The 16,773-nt window shown below is 40.5% G+C and overlaps 2 protein-coding genes across 3 annotated transcripts; one reads left to right on the top strand and one right to left on the bottom strand.

Annotated features, from left to right (window-relative positions):
- Nucleotides 1-731: 731 nt before the first annotated feature.
- On the top strand, nt 732-10,841 carry LOC146385295 (mitochondrial glycine transporter B-like). Of its 2 annotated transcripts, XM_084930947.1 has the most exons (8): nt 732-1,123; nt 1,393-1,501; nt 3,890-4,014; nt 5,662-5,746; nt 6,142-6,321; nt 6,573-6,741; nt 8,488-8,651; nt 8,751-10,841. In XM_084930947.1, exons 2-8 carry the CDS (start codon nt 1,487-1,489, stop codon nt 8,871-8,873), a joined length of 861 nt encoding a protein of 286 aa, XP_084787073.1. In that variant the 5' UTR covers nt 732-1,123; nt 1,393-1,486; the 3' UTR covers nt 8,874-10,841. The 2 variants fall into 2 exon arrangements, with proteins under 2 accessions (XP_084787073.1, XP_084787072.1); XM_084930946.1 differs by lacking the exons at nt 732-1,123; nt 1,393-1,501 and adding an exon at nt 2,737-3,073.
- Nucleotides 10,842-12,335: 1,494 nt separating this feature from the next.
- Nucleotides 12,336-13,085, bottom strand: LOC146385294 (putative C-type lectin domain family 20 member A). The gene has a single exon (XM_084929931.1). It carries the CDS (start codon nt 13,083-13,085, stop codon nt 12,336-12,338), a length of 750 nt encoding a protein of 249 aa, XP_084786057.1.
- Nucleotides 13,086-16,773: the final 3,688 nt, after the last annotated feature.

Genomic DNA, 16,773 nt, shown 5'->3' with positions numbered 1-16,773 from the left:
TTTATTGGAATCGGATGCCTTTAAAAGACTGTCAAAAACGGTGTTTGTAAAATCTTCTTTGGCTGCTCCCTTTAGGGGTCGCCACAGGAAATCATCTGCCTCCTACATTCTTGAACCTTCCCTGTGGTCTTCCTCTTTATCTCCTGCCTGGCAGCTCAATCTTCAAAATCCTTTGTCAAATATATCTCGACCATGGCTCGTCTCAACACGTCACTACCTTTTTCTCTAAACAGCTCAATCAGAGCTGTCCCTCTAGTATACTCAGCAAGTGGTGATTATTCTAAACCTATAATAATGAAAGAAAATATCAAGTAAACCTTGTTGATGTTGCAATGTTCATCTTCTGTGGAACAGCAGCGCCATCTTGAGGCTATTGTCAGAAATGCAGAAACTTACATTTTACAGTGCATGCATGTCCTGGTTTGCGCTCTAAAATAAAAACTAGGAGGAGATATTCAAATTATCTATGTTTAAATAATTCGAATATTTAATCATTTACGTATAAAAACGGCAAACTGTTTTTATACGTAAAGGATACGTTCTGCTATAGCAAAACGGCCGAAATACAATTATAGCCAAATAAAAGTGAATGTGACAAAAATAGATAAATAAATGATAAATCACTGTAAGCAGATAAACTCAATTATGTAGAAAAAGTCAAATAAAGGAGCTCAATAAGAAAAAAGGATGGATATCTGCCACACTGACCTCGATACATAACATGTTTAACAATACACGCACACACATACCCTAGTTGTGTGTGTCGGCTTTGCCCTGGAGGTGAACTTTACCGGCCGCTCACTAACAGCCGCAGCAGGCACATGTGATGATTCGCGTTTCACCACTCCCGAGTTTAGTGATCGTGGTCTGACTGAAGACAGACCCGGTTTATTTGGAACTCAGACGTATTAGCGTTACATTTTATTTCGCACAACTCACGAAGTTGGCTAGCTAACACTAACGTCGTTGAGCTAGCCCTGTCAGGCGGCGTTAAAGTGTTAAAGGTAACGCTGGGTTAAAGGAAATGTTTTCAGACTATCGCAGTAAATATAAAATATGGACTTTCTTCAGCTAACAGCGGTGGCTGTCACCTCCTGCGATCCCTGAAACACTGCAACATCAGGTAAGAGGAGCTAGCATTCTACGTTACCAGGCTAGCTAGTCGCTAGATGTGTTTGAGTGACTTTTTCTGAATATCTGAAACTAATCTGCCTGTTGGAGCTCACATCTTTGGTCGCTTTAAGGCAGTTATATGACTTAAGAGCAGCTGGCCGATGTCCTAACTTCACCTTACCACACTGGTGACAGCTAGCTAGCCAGCTAAATTAGCCGCTACACCGGCAACCTCAATGTTTTGAAATGTGACTCATGGCTGCCATCTGATTTCTCCAGTTTGAATCCACTGTGGCCTAACCTAACCGGTTTCAAAACGGCGGCGGCAGCACAGGAGAAACTGGACCCGTCCGGCTCAGCATCCGGCTCAAAGATGGAGTTGGCAGCGGTGAGTGCTGCCATGTTTGTCATTGACAGCATGCAGACAAATGGTCAATTACCTGATGCGACACGTTTCCCTCGTATAACAGTTGGGATTTTTAGCGCCGGAAAACATGAGTGATGTCTGTCGCTTACTTATAGAAATGCCATTTCAATTGTAGCTCTCAGTATTTCTAGGGAAATGCACACCTTGTATGACAGTATAGACCCACAGGCGACTTCATTAGGTACAGGCTTGTACACTGTAATCCTAAAGTGATGAAAAATTTTAGCAACAATATTCAGATAGGCAGTAACATTTAAACAATGCTCTATTATGTTGGTACTATGAGGCCCAAAGTCGTCACACACACAAAATATAACACACATTACACCAAAAAGAGCATGCTATCATGTGGTTTACACCAATTTTTAACTCTACTGTCCAAATCTGACAGCAGAAATTGAGACTCATCCAACCAGACTCATCCGCTTGCTCATAGGGTCTTGACTTGATTGTTGGGGTTTTGTCTATTTTCTCAGTATTATTGTAGGGTCTTTACCTTACAACTCTTAGAATAAGATTGAATTGAATTTCTTCAATCGTTTATTGTCCAGTATTGGTGCATTATGTGAATTACAGCCTCATTTTCCTATTTCCTTATCTATGGACTGGCAACATTGTGATCTTCTGCTGCTCTAGCCCATCTGCGTCAAGGTTTGACCTGTTGTTTGGTCAGAGATGCTCTTCTGCATACTTGCGTTGTAACAAGTAGTTATCTGAGTTACTGTTGCTTTAGTTAAAGCTCAAAGCAGTGTGTTCGTCCTTCTCTGACCTCTGACACCAGGAAGGCATTTTTGCTGTCACACACTGGATTTGTGTTCCTTTGTTTTGGACCGTTCTCTATAAACCCTGGAGATGACTGTGTAGGAAAATCCCAGAAGATCAGCATTTTCTGAAATCCTTAGACCAGCCTGTTTGGCACCAACAGCAGTGTCATGTTGAAAGTCACTTAAATTAAATTTCTTCCCTATCCTGATGCTCTGTTTGAACTTCAGCAGGTCATCTTGGCCATGTTTACATTAATTAGATTAGATATTTGCATTAACGAGTAGTTGAACAGCTATTCTTAATAAAGTGACTGGTGAGTGTATAGCTTCATATTTTCTCCTGTTAAAACTAAAACTAGCATCCTTATGATTGACCTAAATGTAAAGTCCACGTGAACTGCTCCATGACTCATGCTATTTGAAAAATTTTAGCATTTTAGCACTGAGCTATACAGAGGGGCGAGCACCAAATACAGACGCGCGAGTGTGTGTGTGTTTGAAAGATAAAGATAGAAGCCCGTAGAAAAACGTGGGCTAGATTAAGCTTCTGCTTTGGCTGCCGAAATGGGGGAGGGAGGACGGGAAGCAGGAGAAAAACCATTGTGGGTTGGCGAGAGCAAGTGAGCGAGGGGAAGGTTTGTAAGAGATGGAGGTTTATTTTATAATATGTTATTTGTAAGATCAGCATCACAGATAGAGGGAGGTGAAAGTGGGCAAAATGCAGGAAAAACAGGATTCTCAGAGCCGAGCCCCGGGCATCCCGGGGAAGGTAGGACAGCATCTTTGTGCTTAACGTGTGATTTAAAGTGTCTCGTGTGTGTGTGTGTGTGTGTGTGTGTGTGTGTGTAAAGGCAACGTATAGAAGGCTGATTATGATTATTTGTGGTTTGTTATTGTTGTTGGAATATTTATTTATTTTTGCCAATTGATATAATTTCTGTTTAATAGTTTACCTTCAGGTGTAGCTAAATTTAGCCCCTGTCTGCGTGTCACATTCTGCCTGCCTTTTTGTCTACAAGGCATGTACCCACTGATAATGTTGAGTCTCACTTTAATTCTATGCAACAGACAGTGTGTGTGTGTCTGTGAGTGAGTGAGTGAACTGTCTCTACACATCTCCATCATCTCCACTGTGTAGGAACCTGGCCTCTGCTCTGTGCTACAGGGTGTTTTATTGCAGTGGAAATGTCACACAAACATATTTAGATTTTAATCCTAAGTCCAATTCATGTATATTTCTGATGTGATATTTTCTTTGCTTTGTCAAGCTGTTTTTATGCATAGTTGTTTGAGAATGAATATATACAGATTTCTCTGCCATTCAGCAAGAGGGTGACCAGTGGCGAAGAAGATGCTGAACGGCATATTTTTCTCGTTATCCTCTTTACGCTGTGACTAATCCTTTACATTTCTTTCTGCTTTATCTCCCTTCTTGTCTGTTTTCTGTCTCTGTCCTCTTTTCTGGTCCGCCATTTCTTTCTCATGTTACTTCCTCGCTTGTCCTCTCGTTGGTTTTCTCCCATCCTTCCTTTTCCTCGTCTCTCTGTCGGTCTCCATCGTCCTTCTTGTCTGTCGTTGTCCTCAGGCTCACCCAGCTCTCAAAGCCTTTATGTGTGGCTCCCTCAGTGGCACCTGCTCTACACTCCTCTTCCAGCCTTTGGATCTGGTGAAGACACGACTGCAGACCCTGCAGAACAATGCCAAGCCCGGGTGTGTGCACACACATTCACACAGATACACAGTGAGAACATTTCACCTGCATGTACATCAGACACGTGTACATCACCATGCCTCTGATTTTATCCTTTTTTCTCTCCCCCTCTCTTTTTCTGACTTTAACCCACTGACACACACATACAAAGCATAAGAGGACAAAATTTTCTGGCAGTGCCAGCCTCAATCTCTTGGTATGACCCATATGGGGCAATTAGTCACACCAGCAGCATGTAATTATACTGTCAGGCTGCTGGGTTGCAATTACAGCCACTGAGAACAGCAAATGTAAACATTTAAAAGTGGATTTTTATTTATTTCACATGTGGAGGCCTTTCTTTAGCACAGAGCTCCAGAAGGATAATTTCTGTGGTAATTGGTTTCACAATAGCGATTCACCACAGCTGTAACCATTTATTGTCAGCATGTCTTTGAGTGTTTACAGTACTGTGCAAAAGTCTTGGGCCACCCCTCATTTATTTATGTTTTGCTTTGAAAATTGAAAACTAGTGCAGCAGTGTATGGAAATAGTTTGACTTTGAAGTCATTAGAACTGTACAATATTTGGTGTAGCTGCTTTAATCCGTCAAGACAGTCTGAACTCTCCTGGGCAAATTTTCTTGTCATTTCTTTCAGTAGTCTTCAGGGATAGTTCTCCAGGCTTCTTCAAGGACGTTCAAGGCTCTCCTTTGGATGTTGGCTGCCCTTTGTTCTGTTCTCTGTTAAGGTTGAGGTCACTGCTGAGGTCTGGGCTCTGGGGAGGCCAATCCATTTTCCTAAGAACACATCACGCTGAACATGCTGAATTTTCAGCTAATAGCTCTTTGGCAATCACCTTCTTGGTGCAAAAATAGTGTTTCATGCCTGTCAAACTGTGGTCTCTAGATTTAAGTAAAGAAAATGGGAACAAATGATGTGTTTTTATGACAGGCTGCTCTTAAAAAAGTCCCTAAAGATCCATCCATCCACTTAGCTTATCCTTATCTGGTATGGGCCGGAGCCTATACCAGTTACTATAGGGCAAGAGGCGGGGTACACCCAGGAAAAGTCGCCAATCTGCTAACACAGAGAGACAGACAACCATTTGCACTCACGTTCATGCTTGGGGGCAATTTAGAATCACCAATGAATCTAGCCCCACTAACTACAGTTCTTAGGACTGTGGGAGGAAGAGGACCCATGCAAACATGGGGAGAACATGCAAACTCCACACAGAAAGATGGAGTCGAACTCATGACCTACTTGCTGTGAGACAACAGTGCTAACCGCCGTGCCTAAAGATACAATTTAGAATTTAATTTTTTTTAAAGTTGTTTGTTTGTAGACACAACACTGGTTCATCCTTTGAGTTACGTGTCTTATTTTATGCTCTAATGACTCATAGGTCAGTGTTAAGTGGCTTAACAAACCAAAAAATAAATAAATTCCTGAAAGTGGTCGGGTACAAGGACTGGACTGAAAATTGGTGGAAAAGCAGCCAATATCCAAATAAAAAAACTTTGGAAGACCTTCAGAAAGCCTGGCTCCTTGGAAGCAAAATATAAATTAGAGGAGGCTTAAGTTTTTTTGCATAGTAGTGTGTAATGTTTTTTTTGTTTGCACAATTTAATTTGTTTGTATTGATTTCAAAATTTTGTCTTGCAGCGCACCCAAGGTGGGAATGTTTAGCGTTTTCATCAATGTTATTAGGACAGAGAAGTTCTTCAGTCTGTGGAAAGGTGTTTCACCGGTGAGCAACTGAATGCACCGTTTTCATTATTTACAACAAATCCTGTTTGTTGCATGTTTGTACGCAGATGGCTGCCCCTTCCCTGAGCCTGGTTCTACCAGAGGTTTCTTCCTTTTGAAAGGGAGTTTTTCCTTCCCACTGTCACCAAGTGGTTGCTCATAAGGAGTCGTCTGATTCTTGGGGTTTTCTTTTGATTATTGTATGGTCTTTACCTTACAATAAATAGAACTTTTGGGCGACTGTTGTTGTATTTTGACGCTATATAAATAAACTGAATTGAAATTTTATTCTCCCACCAACACTCAAACTCATAGCGCATGCTCCCCTCTAAGAAACCCATGTAAATTATGCCTTTCTTTTTAACCAAGACAACAAAAACTGTTCTCCCTCTGCAGTCATTTGTGCGCTGCATCCCTGGGGTGGGTATCTACTTCAGCACCTTCTACTCCCTGAAGCAGCACTTCTTCCTGGACCGAGCTCCCAACGCTGGCGAGGCTGTTCTGCTCGGGGCGGGTGCCAGAACTGTGGCCGGAGTCTGCATGTTACCATTCACAGTCATCAAGACGCGCTTCGAGGTATCTACCAGCTAACAGACTCTGACGCCAGATGGTCAGAGATGAAATATCTACTAATCTTCTCACATCTGTTTTTAAAATAAAGTTGTTGTGGAACTGCTTTTAGTCAGAGGTTTTTGCTCTATTTTATTATGACCCTCTTTTCCGTGGAGACACGTAGTGTGGATACAAAGGCAGTCATTTACATCTATTGTCACTCAATCAACCGCATGATTAAAGACATTTCATTTCAATTTTTCTGTGTTTTTCAGAGTGGCTTTTACAATTATGCAAGTGTGCCCGGTGCTCTGAGGAGTATGTATGAGACGGAGGGAATCAGGGCTCTGTTTTCTGGGCTGACTGCCACGCTGCTCCGTGACGCTCCTTTCTCCGGCATCTACGTCATGTTTTACAGCCAGGCCAAGAGAGCGCTGCCTCAAGGTGAGAGTCACGCTCAGTCAGCAGATCAAAATGGAGGTTAAGAAAAATGTGAAGAGTTATGTTTTGTACACCCGCTGAGCAGAAATTTGCATTAGTGTTTTAACGCTTGTGCAGAAAATCAATCGGGTGGATTTAGTGCTTGTACAGTTTGTTCTGTGAGCAAAATCAATAAAGCTGGGCACAGACTGATAATGAATGACTGAAGAAGTAAATTGGGTGGCTAAAAATTCTGCATACGTATGTGCAAGCAGCTGTATGCTGCACAATCACAATCACATTTATTCACGTCCACCGCAGAAGGTAGCCCAGCTTATATGAACCATTAGAGAAAGTCCTTTATTTTCTTTGACAAGTCCCTGCATCGTGTAGCAGTTTCTACATTCACATAACACACGAAAGATCCTGGATTCAGTCTTGGGAGCAGACACAAATCCCTTTTGTGGTTGTGCCAGGAAGACCAGCCAGGGTAAAAATCTACCCAGTCAAAATATGCGGAGATGCCCGCTGTGACGGCCCCTTGTGAATAAGAGAGCTTTTATTTAATTATAAGCAAAAATCCTGAACTTGATGCATTCCCATTTTCACAATTCCTTTCCATTTCACACATTTTTTGTGCTAAAAGCACTTGATGTAAAACATATGAAGCAACATGCTGTGGAAAACCCTCACTGTGAGCACTGATGTCTTGGTAGCGCTTCATAATACAGCTCTGATGTAGTTTCCCAACTTTTACCATGTAAACAAATTAAATGGTTTATGACGAATGCTTAAAATGTAGGTAGAGAGGAAAAAAAACTGAGTAACAATAATTATACTGTGAGTATATTGTAAGAAAGAAGGTTGTTTTCCTTTTGTAAATTCGAATTATCTAGTAATATTAGAGGTTCATGTTTTATTATTGTGTAACCTTACTTCTGTCTCTTGTTGTAGTTGCACAGTATCATTGAGGGGATGTGAGGGCTTTTAATTGCAATGTGCAAAAGGGGTTCTTACATGGTAATTGCAAGTTACTATTAGGAGTGAAGGCTTTAATATAGAATATCCTATTTCCCCTTCTTACTCTGTAATTAAACAGTATTATTAAGATGATGGGAGGCCTGTGTTATAGAGCATCCCATTTCTCCTAATAGTAACTTGTAATTACTGTCTAAAAATGGGTTCTTGCCTTGTAATTGCAAGCTACTGTTAGGGGTGTGGCCAAGTGAATTGGTGATGTACATTAGGGCTGCCGCTATCAAACATTTAAATAATTGAGTATCGATTAATAGAGTAATGGGATAAGGCAGCCGTTCTCAAAATACCCTTTCACACTTTAAATACTGATAAATACTTTTGTCTTATTAATGAGCCATAATAAATATTCAAAAGACAAAAGCACAGGTCTTTAACAATCCACTGCTTCATGGTTTAACATTTTTAGAAACTGCAATATTTTTAGTATTTTACCCAAAGACAACATCTGTCAAAAACCCTCTCACTGTATTTACATGCCAATAAAAATGTGGGTGAAATGCTCGCGCTTACACGGAGACAACTGAGCGCTACAGAGTTTTAAACATTAAAACATCACAGCAAGAAATTTGTGTTGAATATGCTTTATAATCGAGTTACTCAATGAATCATCGCAGCTCTTAGTGAAACTGTGATTTTTTTTTTTTTATGTTTTCCACGTATTTTTCTCTTTCTGTGGTTTGACTGATTGTTTTTATTTAAATCATCTGACATCCTCGGGTTCTCTTCTCTCAGAGGTGACCTCGGCGCCCTACGGCCCGCTGGTGAACTTCAGCTGTGGGGTGATTGCGGGTGTCATGGCATCAGTAGTAACGCAGCCTGCAGATGTAGTGAAGACTCACATTCAAGTCAGACCCTCCCACTGTAGCACAGCAGGTGCAGTTCGCCGCATCTACATGGTGTGTACTCACATTCTTGTTGTGTTTTTCAGTAAGAAGCAACACTTTCACTATTATATAACATCTAACTGAGGATTGCTGCTCTGGCCTTTCCTTCAGGAGCACGGCATGGCTGGGTTTTTTCGTGGAGCTGTGCCCAGGTCTCTTCGACGCACTCTCATGGCTGCCATGGCTTGGACTGTGTATGAACAGCTGATGGCTCGAATGGGCCTCAAATCCTGAAGAGCAGAAGTTTTTAGCTGCAAGAGAAGGGAAAGAGCTATAAGAGGATAATTCTGTATTATTATTATTATTATTATTATCATCTAAGAAGTAAATGGAGCTGAGGAGCTTACAGGGTCAGTGAGCCAGCAGTAACAAGATACTAAGCAAAGGAAGCAGGTGGATAAATGCCTGAAACACATGAGTAAGAGTGCTCTGTTTGTGTGTTTGCTGTGTGTGTGTGAAACTGTTTGGGACTGTGATGTTACACCTGAAGCACTCTTATGTCCGTCTCGGACTGTAGTGACACTCCCTGCTGTGAAGTGAACTCGTCCCTCCTAATATTTATGTTCCTGAGGTATGGCTGCTAGCGATCAGAAAACAGGGCCAGTGGCTCTTCTGGCTAACAGAGTTGCCTTTGACGATGTTTTAAAATACCGTAGAAACAAACGAGACACTCAATAAGCTGGTGTCCCTTACATCCGATGAAGAAGCAAAGCACTGCAGGTTCTGCCATATTTGTTCTGACAAGATTGAGCAATGTTTCGTACTTGCTGACTGATCTCTTTTTTTAAGAAGCAGAGAAGTTTATTTGTTTCAGGCTCAGACAATCAGTACTCACACAGCTGCATTATGGGAAAATCGAGGCCAATGCTAATAACTGTGTTAAAGCCTTTGTTGCTGTATTGCTTAAAACTTTGCTAGCTACGTTTATATAAAACTATGGTGCGTTTTCGACTCTGTGTAATGATAGCCACATCTGTAGCTAAATCAATGAATAGCAGTGATTTCATCTCACGAGAAAAACCCAACAAAGTCAGGATTTTATGGATTTTTTTAAAATGAATTTTATAAATAAATTGTTTGATTATTTGTAGGATTTTTCATTTTGAGACAACCTGTGGAGTTTCTCAGTAGCACTGTGGTTTTGATTCTCGGTAGTTTTGTTTGTTTTCTGCACACAGGAGTAGCATGACACTCATAATATATATATAAAAAGGCAACTTTGACTTTATTTTATGATGAGGGATTTGATTTTTGTAGGAAACACTGAATGTAAACACAGATTTCTGCGTTTAAAAGAAAACTCCACCTTTAAAGGCGCTGCAGGTTGCCCTTCTCCCTGCATTTAAATGAGCACTTTCACAAATTTATTTTCTTAGTACACATATATATATTTAGGTTACCAGTTGAAGTCATTTAAGTATTTCAGGTTTTGCTGAAGTCAGGTACCTCCTATGATCAAACAGTATTTCCAGAATATTAAGCTTGCAAGTGAAGCATTGCTTAATCATTGCGCTGACATGTTTATAAAGGTTTATAAAGAGTCCATACCGGTGATGGAGCTGTGGATCTTGTCTTTGTACAGCCTCATTCTGGAATTGTAAATATGTGACTTAATGCAGAGTTGCTGATTTAACAAAAAAAAAGGGGGCACACTAATGAATTCCTGTAGAGTGTTTGCATAGATGTTATTTATTATTAATATAAAAGAAGAGGTGATATAATAGAGAATAATGTCTTTGTGTCTGTACATAAAATGCAAACTGAAAGACCACTCGGTGCGATCTTAGAACGGCGATGGCTGCCACCAAGAAGTAATTGTGTGTTTTACTTGATAGGAGTTTTTAATAATGGCTTCCTGTGAGCCAGCAGATAAGCCCAGTTTAATGAAAGTGAGGCGCTGAGCGTCTCTTCAGACCTACAGGCTGTTTAAAGGAAAAAGGTAGTGAAGTAGTAGTTCATTTAAACGCCTCCATGTTTGCTGTCTTAACTTGAGCTGTGCCATAATTCACACCACCTCACCTCCATTGTTGTGACTGTCCTGCATTCAGTGTTACGGTAGACACTCTGTCTGTGCGCGTGTTTGCTCAGACAGATGCTGTGCCTGTCTGATTTTTAAGTTGAATAAAAATCTCCTGTTTTTGTTTTGTTTTTTTTCCAAAAATGATTTTGACTTTGTGTTGTTATAAATGAAGAGGAGTTTGACGTTTGATCATTTTATTCGCAGTTTTGTATCCAGAACATCTCTTCTAAACCATACAGACTACAATGACATCCACGTTACTGACAGAACATGCATGTTGCTATTAAACAGTCAAGATAAATATACAGAATTAGATGATGTAACACATTCAATAGATATTATCTAGGGCTGCCCTGTGAGAACAATGATGAGGCATCGGCATGTTATCATATACAGTTTCCCACAGAATGTATGGATGACATCATTAAATAAATGTGTTATCAATTAAAATTTAAAATGTATTCAATATTTTAAATGAAATGAATTTGTTTATATATTTAATATTCAGTGTTAATTAATGAGACATTTAATTAACTAATGACATTAAATTAATTATTTATGTTTTTATTTAATTCATTTTGGCACCCAAAGCCATGAAATTATATTTATAACTAATGTATTGTGCAATCTGTTCTCACGCTAAGACCATCAAAGACAAATTTATTATCTAATACACTCCAAACTTTTATTTTGAAAGTTCAGTCAGTCTTCAGTCTGCTAGCCTCCTGCTGAATCCCTTGCTGAAAACGGTCCTCAGCATCAATCATTTGTCTCAGGTCTTTCCTCCGATATCAGGCGCACTTCAATCCACTGCAGCTGGACTGCATCAGAAGCCTTTTTGTGCTCTGACGATCCCCTGTGAACTGGATGGCCGCTCTAATCAGCACTCACAGTTGGAAGCTTTGGGCTGCTCGCTTTTTCTTTTCCCCTCCCCTCACTCCTCCTAACTAGTCATGGCAGATGACCTCCCCTCCCTGAGCCTGTTCGGCTGGAGGTTTCTTCCTGCTAAGAGGGAGTTTTTTCTGTCTAACTCCACAAAGCACTTGCTCATAGGGGGTCGCTTGATTGTTGGGGCTTTCCACTATAGGTTGTTAAAATTGTTGCCATGTACATAAGCCTGGATTGAACTGAAATGCTGCAGAGTAGAATGATGAACGCTGTCACCAGCTGCAGGCCAAGACTGTGGAACTGGAGTACCTCCACAGACTGAGGAACACACTGGATCAGCAGCTGGTTATTGATGAATATGGTTAAGAAAGAACAGATCTTCTCTGGCTCTGTGGGAAACATTGATACAGCAGCACAGCATGTAGGAAGCCTTTCTCTTAAACCAGCCTAACGTTAACAAAGATGACGTCAAGTAATGCCACTTCACTAAAGATTAAAAACCAAAACGGTTGGCAAACCTATGAGAATCCATTTTTAAGTCTTTTACACATGCAAAAGTTTCTAAATGAATTTTTACATCAAAGTTAAATTCTAATAAACATTCTCACACTTTTTCTACATTTGTTTTTAGAAAAATAAAGCTGACAGACATTCGTGTTGTATGTTTGTCATTCTGTGCTACATAGGATGAAAGAAAAACAGGATGACTCTAAATCTCAGCACAAAAACTAGAGAAACAAAAACTGAGAAAGAAACCTTTGCTTTAACAGCTCAAATGCAATTGGGATTTACACGCAAATGAAACTGAGTTTCTCTTTGCAGTCCAGATTCTCCCACACTCCGTTTTTGTTTAAAGCTCCACAGTAATTTCGACCTGGACACTGGTGCTCCCGATCCCCTTCTGACCAGGCCTCGTATATCAGAGGGCTGCCGTCCACCCACAGCCAGCGATCAGCCAGGAAGCACAGCCCGATCCACACCCGATCGGTGACGGTGCCCTGCTGGATCTCTTTCAGGGTCAAAAGGTTCTCGGTCTCAGAGGTCAGACTTGTGAGCGTAGTGTGTGTCTCTTTACAGTACTCCAATGCTTCCTCCCAAGCCATCTTCTCCTCCATCACTGTTGTGCTGAAGCAGAAAAAGGGCAGTGCTGTCAATCGTGAGGAACCAAACCATCCCGTCCCCGTGGTACAGCCATCCCAGCACACACGAACAGAAAGATCATAATCTGTAGATGGTTGGGGCTCATCCCAAACTATGCTGGTTTCATATCCTCCTCCTGACCATTTCCAGTATATGCCTGTTTTGTAGAGACCGATCCAGAACTCACCAGAAACTTTTCCCAGGGTTGCTTTTCTCAGTTGCTTCTTTTCCCATCTTGTACTTAGAGGGGAAAGATCACTGTAATTGGTTTGGCAGTACTGTTGAGCATCATACCAGTTCAATCTGTTTTGCACGTACACATGTTTACCAAATTTCTGCCCTGTCAGGTACGGCGAGGCGTTTACAATAAAGAGCATTTTCCAAAGCAGGGTCTTCATGCTGGTTCAGCCGACTGGTGTGATGAGCCTTAGCCTGTGCTTCCTCCTCAGTTATTGCTTGAAATAAATCGAGGAACACCTCCTGCTGACTCCCTCATTCTTCTGTCACTGCATCTCATGCATATGACATCATGTAAATACAATTTGATTACCACACCCTGGATTTCTGCTCCGCCCATCATCTTTAATGCACTCCAACCCCCACACCTCCATGTTTCACGTGAATTTTGAGAGCATCAGCAAAGACCACATGAAATACTAAAAACTACTGTTGCCTTCACAGTTCATACATGTTAAATACACATTATCTCTCTGTGATACTGAAGCTGATTATGCTGATGTAATGTGGTCTGTAATGGAGAGTAAACCACCCAGGTAAGTACACTTAACGTGGGTAGATAAAGGTAAATAAATGGCTATATTAAAACAACCAAGAGTTATAACACAAGCTGCTGATAGATTTATCTCACACTAAAAGGACATGTTGGTGACATAACATTAAAGCACGAGGTTAATGTAGTCAGGCTTCAAAGCCAAAAGTAAAATTGAAATAGGCACTGGGTTCATTTTGCTTGCAAAATTGCAGGGATTAACTTGTGTCACGGAAGTCGGCACAAACTTTCCCAAATAATTTTGTTTAGTAAATTTATTTCCATTTGACATTGAGAAACAAAATATTCTGTTTGAGCTCACATGTCATTTTCTCTTTCTACATGCTTCCCTCATGTTTTCTGTGGCAAAACTGAAGCATCAGTGTGCATCACAACCTGCCAACAGCCTCTAAAAGAACAGTGGCAAGAAAATATACTGAAGGGGTGTGAAAGGGTCTACTGAATGTGTGTTATGCAGTCATGTTAGAAAAATAAGCAGTCAGACCATTTTCTAATGTGCAATGAACACAAAGCAGGCTCAGAAATGACCAGATGTGATACTATAAAGCTTTAATTATATGTTGTTGGTGGCCCCAGATAAACCCAGATGGATTGATCTGTGCATTAAAACGTGTCTGTGGATGCAGGTTGTACAATTTTGTAAAACAGCCTGTTCTCAAATGTCAGGCTGGTGCAACCATGAACATAAACTAGGATGAAATAGGAGACTAAAAATAACGACAATTATATTTGATCAGAGGACCCCATTCATGTCTTTATAGCTGGCTGAAAAGGGCTGTAGCTCTCTCTTAATTATACATAAAATAGAGGGATTTAGCTACAAAATGTATTTATATAACTCTGGTTCTCAGGTTTGATTTAATCAGTGTCAACTGATTGTTGGTTTGGTAAAAATTTGATTACAACTTGCCTGATGAGGTGTTAAAAGGACATTTTTATTAAGACTTGATGTGGATGGTGTGGTACAGTCTGTGGTGTGATTAGTGTAGCAGGCTGCTGTGTTTACAACATGTACTGGTCATTGTTACCTGCTGTGAACAGCAAAGACCTGACTAACGGCACAGAGTCCACCCATCAGGGATGACTCGCCACCACAAACTGTGTGCTCTCTCAGAAGAGTCTCTATGTGGGCATCACAAAAATGCACATAAATGCACGTACACAGTCTCTCTCTCGCTCTCTGGGAGAGGCAGGCCATCAGAAAAGTGAAGGAGTGAGACAAAGGATCAAAAAGAGGTGGAGCTAAAATATGGGCTCAAAATGTGGTCATAAATATTTTGTACTTGTAAAAAAGATTTGTATGTGTAAAAAAGATTTGTGTGTGCGTAAAAAAGATTTGTATGTGTAAAAAGAATTTGTGTGTGCGTAAAAAAGATTTGTATGTGTAAAAAAGATTTGTGTGTGCGTAAAAAAGATTTGTGTGTGGACTTAGAAAAAAAAACCCTGCAAGTTACAAGTACGAATTTTGACCCTATTTTTCTTCCTTTCATCTGATTGGTCAATGTCATGTCAATCACAAATGTAACAATCCAATCAGAGAACAGATGGGTTTGGCTGTCGGAGGGGCGCTTTTTTTGAACTGCAGGTCTTTGAAGGGAATAAATGCCCTTTTACATGCCAACCCAGCGTTTTCCTTCATCACCACGAAGGAAAACAGTCTGTGGTTGTCCGAGTTTGGTGATTTTTGTGTCACAGGTCTACGTGTTTAATATAGGGACTTCCACAGCCTTTTCAACAGCGCTGCGGACCGCGGGGTGGGGGCGGGCAGTGTTTTGGAAATGACAGTCTTCATTACAAAGCTTTCTTCGTTATGAATTAGCATACATGTTTTTATTGAACATTTGAAGAACCAGCAAAAAAAAACAGAAACTCTTGTAGAGGACATAAAGTCAGAGATAGAAAAGACAAGGAGCAGGTGCATCTAGTACAGGTAGAGCTGCTGCAAAAACCCACAGAGCCCAGCAGCCAGCATAACAAATTCTGGATCCTTTGCTTTTAGTTAGCATTAGCAGCACATCCTGCGTCTGATGTGAAAGGACTTTTATGCTGCGCACTGTGACTCACAGCAATGGTCCTGGGTCAGCCCTGACTTTGTGTTAAACTAATCCTAAAGTAATAATGGTATTTCTAACCACTGATATACCACAACTTTATCCTTTCAACAGCTACTTAAACTTAGGGGACCTAGCTGCTATCGGATATTTATATAGAGATCCTCCAGCTTCAAACTGTATCACCCTTCAAGGACCTGCAGTTCAAAAAAGCGCCCCTCCGACAGCCAAACCCATCTGTTCTCTGATTGGATTGTTACATTTGTGATTGACATGACATTGACCAATCAGATGAAAGGAAGAAAAATAGGGTCAAAATTCGTACTTGTAACTTGCAGGGGTTTTTTTTCTAAGTCCACACACAAATCTTTTTTACGCACACACAAATCTTTTTTACACATACAAATCTTTTTTACGCACACACAAATTCTTTTTACACATACAAATCTTTTTTACAAGTACAAAATATTTATGACCACATTTTGAGCCCATACTAAAAGTTAAAAAATAAGAGCCAATCAGAACTAGAACCAGCCAGGAGCCAATACACTAAGAGCCTGCTTTACATAGTTGTAGCTCGTCATCTGTGTGTGTGTGTGTGTGTGTGTGTGAGAGATGCTTCAATGTAGAAACATAGAAAGTTTGAGCTCACTGCATATTTAAAACTATAAGCTAAATATTTTTATGTGTGCTGTGATTGCTGCGTTTTCACTGATCAAACCACAGCAGCAGTATTAGAGCTCAGTGTTTATAAATAAAGTTTTAATGTCATGTTGTTGTCCGAAGGGTGACGGCCTCTCCCTTAGAGAGAAGGTGAGGAGCTCGGCCATTCAGGGTATTGCCGCTCTCTTCCACATTGAAAGGAGCCAATTGAGGTGGTTCAGGCAAATGACTAGGATGCATCCTGGGTGAGGTGTTGCAAGCATGTCCCACCGGGAGGAGACCCCAGGTGAGACCCAGTCACATGTACTGTGTTATAAAATATCAGGTAGCCATTATTTGGTTGTTAATAAGCCAGATGTTTATTGTACACTGAATTCAGGATCAGGATCACTGGTTGAAATATAAATGAACAATTTGTTGAAGTAGAAAACATTAAAGAGTCTGCAAAGTCATACAATATGCTGGACAGGAGAATGAAGTGCATAAAATGAGGCAAATATATATATATATATAGACTATTTAATATTTTTGAAAATGCACAGCACCAAATATTTGCTTTGATTATATCTTTGAATAAGAGAT

The sequence above is a fragment of the Perissodus microlepis genome, chromosome 6, assembly GCF_051167445.1.
Source record: "Perissodus microlepis isolate ML-2025 ecotype Zambia chromosome 6, ASM5116744v1, whole genome shotgun sequence".
NCBI classification, from domain to species: domain Eukaryota; kingdom Metazoa; phylum Chordata; class Actinopteri; order Cichliformes; family Cichlidae; genus Perissodus; species Perissodus microlepis.
Note: the sequence above shows the minus strand (reverse complement) of the source record. Positions and strands in the feature narration are given on the sequence as shown.